The sequence below is a fragment of the Micropterus dolomieu genome, linkage group LG18, assembly GCF_021292245.1.
Source record: "Micropterus dolomieu isolate WLL.071019.BEF.003 ecotype Adirondacks linkage group LG18, ASM2129224v1, whole genome shotgun sequence".
Lineage (NCBI taxonomy): Eukaryota > Metazoa > Chordata > Actinopteri > Centrarchiformes > Centrarchidae > Micropterus > Micropterus dolomieu.
In genome coordinates, this window is record NC_060167.1 from 8,829,761 (window position 1) to 8,842,214 (window position 12,454).

Sequence of the window (12,454 nt, forward strand, 5' to 3'; positions counted from 1 at the left end):
ATGGGTAAAACCAAACCTCAAGACAAATGTGGTGCATTTACACAATGTCTAGACTGCAGCAAACATTGTTGTGCAAACAATTTCAGTATCTTAACACCTGTTATTTAACCAGGAAATACATACATGTCATAATTTTTATCATTCATCAATTAATGGATGATGTTTGATTCCACAGTAAAAGATGCCACTCTGAATGTGTGTCATCAATTTTACCTCAAGCTGATATATTTTGCGCCTTTATTGTGAAAACAGAAGTCGTTTGAGGGCTGGATCAGGATCCAGCTCTGGATCGTTTGAGACTGTTTGAACATGTCACCTTTAATATAAATATCCTGTCCAGATCATCCTGTTAACCTGGAAGTTCCACGGTTAATAAATATGTTGTTGGGCATCTATTGATCCTCCCCCGTGGTGAAAAGTAACTAAGTATATTTACTTAAGTAGCCCACTGTACTTAAGTACAATTTTAAGGTACTTGTACTTTCAATGTTTTTGTTACTTTATACTTTTAGGCTGCTCTCCACATTTATTGGAAAACTTTGTAGATTCAGATTAATAATACAAAATATTATATACAAATACATTTGTTTTAAATATATGTACAATAATTACAATTAACTCCACTTTTGCCAGCTGAAACATGCAAATATGCTAAATATAATCCAGTGATTATATATTATCCTGGAATTTTAAAATGCCACCCCTCGACATTTTTTTGTTAACGCGTTATTTGGTTCAGGCAACTTTTTGCGTCGCATTGTTTGGGGTCCTTACAGGAGGCTAGGCGCCAGTCTCTCGGGCAGTTGCAGCAGACGTAAATACGAGTTATATTTTGTCAAATAATCAGTGAAATCAAGTTGTTAAGGACATTTGGATCCTCGGTCCACCGGAAATGAACCTAGAACTGCTCGGTAATTAACAAAAAACATTTATTTGTTTCCTCCCCTGCTCCCGGTAACGCTGTGGATCTGTTATGGTTAGCATTGTACGTTACTAGCCTAGCATGTTAACAACCAACCGATACGAGTCAAATTAAAAATACTTTAATTATCAGAATCGCACTGTTATATGCTGTTGAACTGTTCACTTTAAATGCTTTTTTAAGTTACCATCTGAGTCTGTATGTAAACATTGGTAATACATATGGAAGCACGCTTAGTGGCTGTTAGCTAACGTTAGCGCCGAAACGTTGTCTTATTGTGTTCTAATAAAATGTGTATTTATATGGGAAAGTACATAAAGTTACTGTACGTTGTGTAGGAAATTTCATCCTATATATTCCACCAAGCCTACGAATGGCTAACTCCATAGGAAAATAAACAACAATACACAGCTCTACCATGACAGGGAGTAACGTTAATATTCAGGATAAAAGGATACAAATGTGCAGTCTTTCTGTTTTTGCAAATAAAATAATGTTAAAGGTTTTACCAACCTAAAACGAGGTTTTAAACAGTCTTTATAGTCGACATACTTATCTTGTCCAGGTTTAAAAAGTATACATAGATGATTATGATCTGCAGCAGTTTTGTAAAAGTCTGGATGGAGGAAAAACCGTGAGATTGGACTTATTTCTGTTTTAAACCATCAGCGTAGTTTACTTGTTAGGACTAGTCCAGGTATGCCAACTCTGCCGAGTACTGTGGTTTTTGAGCTAAGATAGACCAAAATAGAAGGTTAAGGCCGTTAGTATGCTTTCTACTGCCTGTTTCATAACTTTAAATCGTGAAATTACTGTCTCTTAAATTTTGCCTTGACTTCCAGATCTAAAGCTAACGTCAGCCTTGATCTGAAATTAAAGTTTGTTCTGGAGGATATTTGGAATATCTGAAGAATAGTCTGCTATTGAAAAATGCATTATTTTGTTTGAAATATTTGTTTGTCTGAAGTGTTAACATTACACTTCGTTTTCTCCCAAGGTTATTAGCTGATATGATTCGATACCAGTTCTCTTTTATGTATCACAATACTCATACACATTTGCTTTTTCCTTGTATTTTTGACTCTTCTCTAGTAGATGTTTAAAGTTATCTTGGTAATTGGATGCGTTATCACAGATAAATCCCCCCTCTTTGATGGTGATTTTTAAAAAATATGTTAAGTATATTAATAATATAAATGTTTTTTTTCTCTTGTAAATGTCCATTTTTAATCTCTGGGAAATTCAGTTCTAATGAATTACTGAACAAGCAACTTTGGATGAAACTTCAAGATTTCTCTCACAAATTACTCATGGATAATTTCCTGCTTCTTTCTGGTGAATATTCAACTTAATTGTTTAAAATTTCCAGTTTTAATCTTGGATATACTCCCAGGTTTTTTTCTCTCAATGTGTTTGTAATGAATATCTGACTTCATAATCATAATAATAATGTATTAATAAAGGTTATCTCTGTTTAAAATTTTCTGAATTTATTCCTCAGAAACTAAATAATTGACTGTACTGCTCTTTCAAGGCCCAAATACTCTGTCAGAATAATCCGTACCATGTTAATTTGAATTAAATAACAGTTACTGGAAGGTTATGGATCTGAGCCAGCTGTCACTTTAGTACATAGTATGAGTGTGACTTTGTTGTTTGTGTGTCTCATCACTGTGTTTTTTGTTATTCCTCTCCTAGAATCGTTCGGGCAGAACTATCCAGAGGTGAGCTACCAGCTCTTAATGTATACATGAGCTTCAAGTCATCAAATTGCAGTGAATATCATCCAAACACCAGTACACATCAAGTTTCATCTTTTGATTTATGTAACAGTCATATGTGAAGCTACACCTGGACTGCTTCAGTGGTGATGCAAACTCTGCTTTTTTGTGTGTTGTTAGGAGGCAGATGGCACCCTGGACTGTATCAGCATGGCCCTCACCTGCACCTTCAACCGGTGGGGCACCCTGCTGGCTGTGGGCTGTAACGACGGCCGCATCGTCATCTGGGACTTCCTCACACGGGGCATCGCCAAAATCATCAGCGCACACATCCACCCAGTCTGCTCTTTATGGTGAGACACATCACACATACTGCAGTGTGTGTTGTCATCACTGCCTGGTGAATGTCCAATTTTATGCAGTAATATACGCCTTCATCCTTTACATGCCTCGCCTGCTCCATCTTACACTACATCCACACTAAGCCATATAGTTTTAGTAGTTATAGTTTTCTCTTCCAAATCTCAAAGCTGAACAACAGCAACACAGCACAAAGTAGTTGTTTTTTATTACATAGTTTTTTCTGTTGTCAGACCGTAGAATGAGTATGACATAGCTCATAAATACTACCTGTTAATCCGACAGTCATTCCAAAGCTCGTCACGTCATTATTTTATGATGAGTACATATATAGTATATATGTGTATATATAAATGTATTAAATTTTTTTTGTGTGCAGCTGGAGTCGAGATGGTCACAAGCTGGTGAGTGCCTCCACGGACAACATTGTCTCGCAGTGGGACGTCCTGTCGGGAGACTGTGACCAGAGGTTCCGCTTCCCCTCACCCATCCTGAAACTGCAGTGCCACCCCAGAGACATGTGAGAGATCTGATAGCATCTGTCTGTACATGTTACATGTGATGTGCTCTGTGGTTTGGCTGTCAGATGCACCATAACATGTGATGGGTTTTTGCCAGTTCAGTTTCTCTTGATTTGTGGTAAGTTCAGTTACTACACTTTTCTATTTTGGACTAATAAGACATTATGTTTGTGTTTTAGGGACAAGGTTCTGGTGTGTCCCATGAAGTCAGCCCCGGTCCTGCTGACTCTGTCAGACTCCAAACATGTTGTCCTGCCTGTAGATGACGACTCAGACCTGAATGTGGTGGCGGCCTTTGACAGGCGGGGGGAGTACATCTACACTGGCAATGCCAAAGGAAAGGTCAGCCTTTTTGTCTGACAAAACCTTTTTTCACAGTGCACCTTTCAGTCACATCACTGCACTTAAAGACAACAGGAGTTAATATCACTTTAATAGAGAAAAAAACCTCAATACTTCAAGGTCTATGTGTAAAATACACTGTGGCAGATATCAACACAAACAACCCTCCAGACTAGACTGCACTAAATTTTGATCAAATTAATTTATGTTTGAATACATTTGTAAATTTCCGTTCACTTGCATTTTACACTTTGAAACTGCTCCTGTGTTTTAGAAATGACGTCCAGTGTTTTTGCTGTTTTCCTTCACAATCATTTGTCCCTCTGTCTGTTGTTACAGATTCTGGTGTTGAACACAAACACTCAGGAGCTGGTAGCTTCCTTCAGAGTGACAACTGGCACTAGCAACACCACTGCCATCAAATCAATTGAATTTGCACGCAAGGGCAGGTGAGAGGCAACAGGATTTTCTAATAGATTCCATGTTGATGGTAGAAGAGATTCATATTACAGCGTGTACACAGGATCCACAGAAGAAAGCAAAGAAACTTTAAAGGCTTCAAAAGCCCCAGCTGGAAAAGCAGAGCTCGTTCTGTGCTTTCTTTTCACCTGTCTCTTACTCTACCTCCTTTTTTGTCCACCTGTCCTTTTTTCTGTGCAGTTGTTTCCTCATAAACACAGCAGACCGGATCATCAGGGTGTATGATGGCAGGGAGATACTAACCTGTGGCCGAGACGGTGAGCCTGAACCCATGCAGAAACTACAGGACCTGGTCAACAGGTATGTCAACACAGGACGGCGTTGTGCCCTTGGGGACAAAAGTGATACTGTTTATTTGAATTAGGCTGGTAAAAGTGTTGCTGAATTTAAATATTTTTATTTTGGGATTGAATTGTCAAGTGTTCTTCCAGTTTGTGTATAACTTTGTATATAACTTTAGTGCCTGAAATTGAAGTCTCTGAGGGTAAAACTTGCTGGGAAAAGTGTTCTTATCTCCATTTGTTCATGTTCTCCACTTGCGTTTTCTCTGTTGAGGACTCCGTGGAAGCGCTGCTGTTTCTCTGGTGATGGTGAGTACATTGTGGCTGGATCAGCCAGGCAGCACGCTCTCTACATCTGGGAGAAGAGCATTGGCAACCTGGTGAAGATCCTGCATGGAACTAGAGGAGAGTTGCTGCTGGATGTCGCTGTAAGGATGTCAAAACTAAAATTCTGGCTTAGTAGAACACTGTGTAGAGATGTAAACATTGACACAACACTTCTGTCTGTGTGTTTTCAATCATATTCATACACTGTGTTGTTTACTAAATGATAATTTACACATCTCACCTTTGACCTTTTCTCAGTGGCATCCTGTGCGTCCGATTATTGCCTCCATCTCCAGTGGAGTGGTGTCCATCTGGGCTCAGAACCAAGTGGTAAGTAGAAAGTGACAGTAAAAGCTGGATGCACATGAATGAACAGTGTGACAGGTGGATTACTTCAGTCTTTATCTCTTACGTTTCTGATACCCAGAATAAAATATTTGGCTCCATGTTACGGTAAAAAATTTAGGAATGTGACCTTTTAATGAAGCACAAATATCTGAGCTGAGTTGATGTAAAATGGTTTCAAGGTAAGCTTGATGTGTGACTGTTTGATTTGTCTGCAGGAAAACTGGAGCGCTTTTGCTCCAGACTTTAAGGAGCTGGATGAAAATGTGGAGTATGAGGAGCGAGAGTCAGAATTCGACATTGAGGACGAAGACAAGAGTGAACCCGAGCAGACAGGTAGATAACACAAAAACACACACACACACACACACACACACACACACCCCAGCTGGCTCACAGTGGGCATGTGGTGGTTCTCATTTGTGAAGTTTTTACTTAGGTTGTAATTACTGTTTGTACAGGCTGGAGTTTAGGAATTTGCATTTTACAGGACACAACACTGGTTAAAAAAGAAAAAGAAGTTAAAATGCTAAAACATGATGATGGTATGTAATTTCAAGCAAACACTTTATTGTATAGCATGGCTCCTAAGCCACTTGGCAAAGGGTAAAGTATAACAAGTGTTGTATACAGTATATCCACCTACTAAGGCACCACTGAAGCATTATGTAGAAAAACCTCTCCTGCTTTGTCTGGATCCAGTCCTGCAGGACCGGTTCTATACTAATAAAACTAAATTGAAACTGGGTGGTATGTATGTAAAACTAAATGTCAGTAAGCATATTAAATGTATTATTTTTTATTATTTTCAGTGTTCTGTAGACATTATTGTTGTAATTGTAGCTTAGAGCATCTTGTGCATGGTGGTGAAACAGCTCGACAAGCATATCAGCAAAACAAAGAAATATAAATCAATCAAGTGACTGATGCACTGGTCTTTCTGCTTTGACGCGTTCTCTCTGAATGTCTCACACATGAACTTGTGCTTGTGTTGCAGGTGCAGATGCTGCAGAGGATGAAGAGGTGGATGTCACCACTGTTGACCCCATAGTTGCTTTTTGCAGCAGGTGAGAAACAACAAAACAGCTTCCTGCAACTGTGGTGTTATTTATTTTTTATTTTTTTACATGAATCTTGCACGTCATTTTGATCTCATTCCTGAAACGTAATCAAGTATCATTACTGAAAACTGGCTTGGTGCTTATTCAGCACTCTTAAAGTGTGCCTTCACTAATTTATGACTTCATCTAATTAACAGCAGAATCTCCATATTGTAGTTTGCCAACTCAAATCTTAACAGAGGTCCACTTACTAGCTCTTTCCTGAGAGCCTAACCACACGTTAAAGTGGGAACTTTATCTCCTGATGAAGGCTGTAAGATGCGATTGAAAGCTCTGGAAAGTGCTAGCTAGTGAACCTTGTGTCAGGAAAGATTAAAAAAATCATAAAAGCAGGAAAGAAAAGTATGTTCAAGACTCTTCTGCCAGATTTCTAACACCACAGGTCCGCTCACGTTACTCCAATTTTATCTTCATTACACTGGCCCCCAGTTTTTGTTTTTTTTTTTTACAATTAATTTAAGATGTGTGCAGTCAAACTTTGCTGACCATATTATATTACAGAGGCTCAGCTACAGTCTGTGTTTGTGTCCTGTAGTGATGAGGAGCTGGAGGACTATAAAGCCCTACTCTACCTGCCCATTGCCCCTGAAGTCGAAGACCCAGAGGAAAACCCTTTCGGCCCCCCGCCGGATGCCTCGGTCCAGGCTTCTGCTCCAGAGGACGCGTTGGCTGGTGGAGACAAGAAGCAGCGACAACCTTCGTCTGAAGGAGGCCCGGCCAAGAAGAAGGCTCGTACCACCACCATTGAACTGCAGGGGGTGCCCAGTGATGGTGAGAGAGTGGAGCACAACAATAAATACACTCACAGGATGCAATGTCAGGGTCAGGTTTATACAGTATATTTTAACATAGACTGAACTGGATGGATCACATTCTATATCTCTATAAGATGAGTTGTTCAACTTTGGTGATTCCTTAACCATTGTAATACATATATGTAGCACCATCATCGGGTCAGATTTGTCCAATACTTTGGTTTATCTACAAATGTCTGCAACACTAGTGACATTCCCGTCATCCTCAGCTGCACATTGTGTTTAGTGCCGAAGAGTTAATGTTTGCATTTGATTAAACGGCAAGGTAGAAGCAAATACAGAGGAGGAAAACTGAGACATGGCTGTTGTGCTGTGGAAATTATAATTAATCTACAGTGTGAGACAATTTTAGTACAAGTTATTGAATAGCTTGTCATCATTCACCCCGAGTCCATCCTCTCTCTCCCCAGAGGTGCACCCCCTACTGGGTGTGAAGGGGGATGGCAAGTCCAAGAAGAAGACAGCAGGCCGGCCCAAAGGCTCCAAAGGTAAAGACAAAGACTTCCCCTTCAGGCCCAAGCCCTACAGGGGCGAGCGGCCCTCCTTCCCCATGGAGACCCTGGGCAGCTCTGGCCCAGGAGGAGGAGGAGGAGGAGGAGGAGGAGGAGGAGGGATGAAGGGCAGAGCAGAGGGGGGCCTGGCCACAGGTAAGCACGCCACCGCCCTTGCTGCTGCTGAATCTGGGAGCTCTGCTAGTCCTGCAGCCCTGCTAGTCTGACTGACACCTCACCAGTCCACACTGTCTCCAAGGCAATACCCCCCCCCCCCCCCCCCCCCCCCCCCCCCCCCCCCCCCCCCCCCCCACCCCCCTGTACTGCTTCCACCCTACACCACCCCACCCCCAACCAACCACACAGCTCACTGACAGAGACCTACGCTTGCAGTAAAGCCACAGTCTGGAGGTCAGAACATAGACACTCGACCAGTTTTCATTGAATTAGTCAGACTAGATCCACTCGCCTAGATCTGGTCCATTCTGAAATAATGGATATTGCACAATTTGACCAGTCACATAGTTAACCAAGAAGTAATGAGTAGGCCTGTTATTAGTAAAGACTGTAACTGGAGTTCATCTGTCATAAACAATGACAAACATCTTTTAATGTAATATACCAGGAGCAATGTTTCCCTCACTTGATGAGAAAATGGTGACATACACAACATGCCTCTTAGGCCCTTTGTAATATACATTTTACTGTGGTTGTAAGGGAGGGCGATATGATTTTAAAAAAGAAACCATTTTCTGCTTGTGCTGTGAGTTTTTCCTCACACATCGCCACCTAATTGTGACTTACTGAGTCATTTATATCCACTTTTCCCAAAAACAACTGTCTACATTAATGTTTTAATGCAGCTTTTAGTATTTTATTCCAGTGAGATTGTTCTTATGAAATACTGGTTTTGATTCTTGTCATCATGTTAATCGTAAAGTAATGATAAATACAATTATTATCTAGCTTACAATTTGGAATTTCCTGCCGTATCTGCTTCTGACACATGATTACGGTTGAATACCGGGAATTTTTGCTAAAACCTCCCATTTTCTGTGAAAAATACCTTTTTATGTACCTCCTATTTATAGCATGTGTGTGTGTTTGTGTACTAAAGTCTACCATGTGTAGTTAAACAGGCTCTCCGTCGTAGCTAAATTCTGACCTTGAAATTATGTAATCACAATGATGTAACTGAAACAGCCTTTGCAGGTGTTACATCTTCAGGCTACAAAGGCAGCTCACAGTTCAACTTTTTAAGCTTTTATATTTTTCTTATTGTCAACAAATTCCATGAAAAGACCCAAATCAACAATTAATTCAATAACGAACAAGGGCTGTCTGTGTGTCCAAAGCCTGATTTATCTCATTCCTCTGTGCCATAGAGCTCCATTGTGGAGCCACACTGGTGCACTTGGTGTCATGTTCCTTCATGACCACACACACACCGGGTTTTATTTTGACTCAATCCCAGATACAACATCCTGCTGCCCCAAATACTTACTGGAGAACCAAGTGTGGATTAAGCTGCTGCTGAAAATAGTCCCCAACAAATGCGGTATTTGTTGTTTGTTAAAAACAACAGTGTACAGCTGTTTTTAAAAGATGAAATGACATATTTGTAAGCTTTAATATTTATATTTATGTCTTCAGTAGGAACTAGAGGCTAACATTTAATCAGGAATCATGTAGGTCATGGGAACAGGGACAGGACAGGATTTTTTTTTCTTTACTGTGTCATGTAGGATTGGGACGGGCCAGGAGTGTTTCTGTGTGAGTGGGATGAGACAGGAGTGACCTCCCGTGTCACCCTCTAGTAAGAACTAATGGGCTTAGAGCTAAGTGGGTAATGAAAGTAATTGAAGGATTGAGAGATGGACTAACTTCTTGTTGTTTCAGTCTTGATTGTTTGACTATAACAAGCTATTTAAAAACACCATATATAATAACAGGTCCTTAAAGATGAACTGTTATTCTACTACAATTTGACCACGTTTGTCCTTGTCTTTCAGACAGAGGCGACTCCTCTTGCTCCTTCAAAGTTTTATCCCTCCCAAACTGTGGCTTTATGACTGTATAACCTCTGCTAACCTCAGCCTCACTCTGACTAATTTGCTGTCATTTGAATTTTGGTGAAGTTGGACTGTAGTTGGCAGATGGGTGTTGACGTGGCTAACGGTGGGATGGTTCAGCTTGTTTCCCCACGGGCTAGCCGGCTAGTCTACATCTACTTCCTGCTTGGCCTTTGACCCTCCTGCTCCCACTCCCACCTCGCTCCTTGGGCTTGTCATGTCAAGTGTGTCTATAGCAACGCTGCTCAGGTCCTGTCTTTTCTGTTTCTGGGTGTGCCGACTGTGTATGTTTATGTAGTCGGTCTGAACTCATTTGCTTTGAATTTCCATCAAAAAGTCTGTTACCCGACAGCTTCATTAACCATGCACCATGTGCAGGATAAATTTAGGATCAACCCTGAGATATGTTGCTTTGTTAAGTTTAAAAAAAACTAATTGACCATTTTGTACAACACTACATTATTTAAAAATAAGACAAACTCATATCAGCAGTACGCTGGTCATTCTCAGCATAAAATGAACAAACACATGTAAATCATTTGTGCGATCATATCGATGATTGGACGTTTAAGCCTTAGTGTTCTCGGTGTGGCTGGGCAATATGGCCAAAAATGTTATCATGATAAAAAAATTTCATACCATTCAGTATCAATAATTATCACGATAAATGTCTAATAATTTATTTCTCTAAAGTTTAAAGGCTGATTTTTGCTCCTGAGTGAAAATTGAATAAACCAGATGGTTAATTGTGTGGTTAAACTTTTCTTTATCAGAACGTAACAAACACTTGATGCCAAACAGTAGTAGCTCAACAGTGATTGAATGTGAAATGGCATAGTAGAAGTTATCAGAAATAATTAGTGAATGAACTGTTATTTGTTAAAAGTGTTTTTTGCAGAGGTGAGTAGAGCTGCAACGATTAATCAGTTATTTGTGACTATTAAATTGGCAACTGTTTTGATCATCTGTTTGAGTAATTGTTTAAGAAAAAAGGTCTAAATTCTCTGATTTCGGCTTTTTAAATGTGAATATTTTCGGATTTCTTAACTCTGTGACAGTAAAATGAAATTTGATGACATCATCTTGTGCTTTGGGAAACACAATGCTTGACATTTTTCACTATTTTGTGGCATTTTTTAGACAAAACAACTAATCGTTTAATCGATAAAATAACCGATAGAATCGTCAGTGAAAGTAATTGTTAGTTGCAGCCCTAGTGGTGTGTGTGAAATGCCTCTGTTGCATTGATGAATTAGTGCTGTGGAAATGCCCATTAATGTCTCACCTGATAAATTCATTGTAGACTACAGGTAATTCCACCCTTCCTCTGGGCCTTTATTAGCTACCGGTATTTAATTGTTTGTGTTGGCTATTATTTGAGATTTGACCGGTATTTGAATTCTGTTTTTAGTTTTAGTCTAAGTAGAACAATGTCGTATTGTCTATGACACGGCTGTCTGACAGAATTTGTGTTCCTCAGCAGGGAGTCTGGTCTCACAGTCGTACAAACAACATGACGTTGGAGGGATGGACTGATCACGGCTGCGTACAGTTGTGAAGGAGCACCAACAAGCTTAAACAAAAGGACACACAAAGCCTGATGTCATATTCAGACTGTGGTTGAGCGGCCTGTCTGATGTGCAGACTGCTTCCTCTCCCAACCAGAGCACAGTATCACAGGAAAACTCCTCAGTCCGGATCACGGGAGCCGACAAAGAGCGCGTGAAGCAGCCGAGTCGTCGCAGTAGAGATCACGTCCTCTGTCTCTGTAGGATACGTCATGTATAGAACGCCTGTGTGTTTGTCTTTGTGTGTGTTGTCTGTCTTGTTGTTTTTATACATATTAAAACATTTTGATTTATAAATAAATAGCTGTTGTGTGGTTCTGTGTGTAAGCTTGAATTCATCTTTGGATCCTGACAGATTTCTGAAAGCGGGAAAATTAATCTGTAGCAGTGTTAATAAAATGTCTCAAGGTTTAAAGTTTGGCCTAATTGTCCGAGTTTGGTTCGGTAGTACTAAGTATTTTAGAAGTAATCCTAATTCATTAAGACTTACTCGCAGTCAGTCAACTGTGCCCCCTTGTGTCAACGTTTTGGAAGAAATATTAACTTTTATAAACATTTCAGTGTTCCAACAAATCAAAACAGCCCAATAACACTGGAGAAGATGTGTTGCACAAGTCTACCATTTGCAGTGTGTGATCATGTACATATATATCGTAAAACTTCTATTTAAAAGCGTAGTCCTAATTAGATGCCTGTCCAATTTACTGGCCTGGTGTGGCTCCACATTTTAACCAATAACAAGTCTCAATTAAAAGCCTGGGCTGATATTTTATTTTATAAAAGTTCTTTGGATGTATGAAACTCCTTGGAAGCCCACTGTGTTGTCTGCTAGTTAAGTTATTCAGTTCGTTTTACGGAAACAGTGAGTACCAAAGTGTTATTCATTCAGATTTACTGGTAAAGGAATTAAAGGCCTGTCCCAGATAGATGCAGATTAATTGAAGTTTTATGGTATGTACATATCTTTGATGCAGTAGTTATACTGTACTGTACTACATTTTTATTTTTTTATTTATCCTTTATTTAACCAGAAAGGTCCCATTCAGATACAATATCTGTTCTGCCAGGGAGCCCTGATCAAGATGCTC

At 39.9% G+C, this 12,454-nt stretch overlaps 1 protein-coding gene across 7 annotated transcripts; it reads left to right on the forward strand.

The window, feature by feature from the left end:
• The first annotated feature begins 771 nt into the window (after window positions 1–771).
• rbbp5 (retinoblastoma binding protein 5) lies at window positions 772–11,680 on the forward strand. 7 transcript variants are annotated; one of them, XM_046028744.1, is made up of 15 exons: window positions 774–911; window positions 2,169–2,257; window positions 2,621–2,646; window positions 2,824–2,996; window positions 3,383–3,523; window positions 3,704–3,866; window positions 4,206–4,315; window positions 4,527–4,646; window positions 4,902–5,055; window positions 5,213–5,284; window positions 5,518–5,635; window positions 6,297–6,366; window positions 6,956–7,191; window positions 7,646–7,882; window positions 11,279–11,680. In XM_046028744.1, the coding sequence occupies exons 2-15, from the start codon at window positions 2,200–2,202 to the stop codon at window positions 11,332–11,334; spliced, it is 1,734 nt and encodes a 577-aa protein (XP_045884700.1). In that variant the 5' UTR covers window positions 774–911; window positions 2,169–2,199; the 3' UTR covers window positions 11,335–11,680. The 7 variants fall into 7 exon arrangements, with proteins under 7 accessions (XP_045884702.1, XP_045884703.1, XP_045884706.1 ...); XM_046028745.1 differs by having other exon boundaries at window positions 11,282–11,680; XM_046028748.1 differs by having other exon boundaries at window positions 7,646–7,723.
• Window positions 11,681–12,454: the final 774 nt, after the last annotated feature.

Bases quoted from the DNA above. Each gene is read 5' to 3' on its own strand.
- rbbp5 (XM_046028744.1), top strand. From the start codon at position 2,200: ATGAAACTTCAAGATTTCTCTCACAAATTACTCATGGATAATTTCCTG. The intron at 5,056-5,212 runs GTAAGGATGTCA...ACCTTTTCTCAG, and splicing joins AGTTGCTGCTGGATGTCGCT to TGGCATCCTGTGCGTCCGAT. The intron at 6,367-6,955 runs GTGAGAAACAAC...TGTGTCCTGTAG, and splicing joins ATAGTTGCTTTTTGCAGCAG to TGATGAGGAGCTGGAGGACT.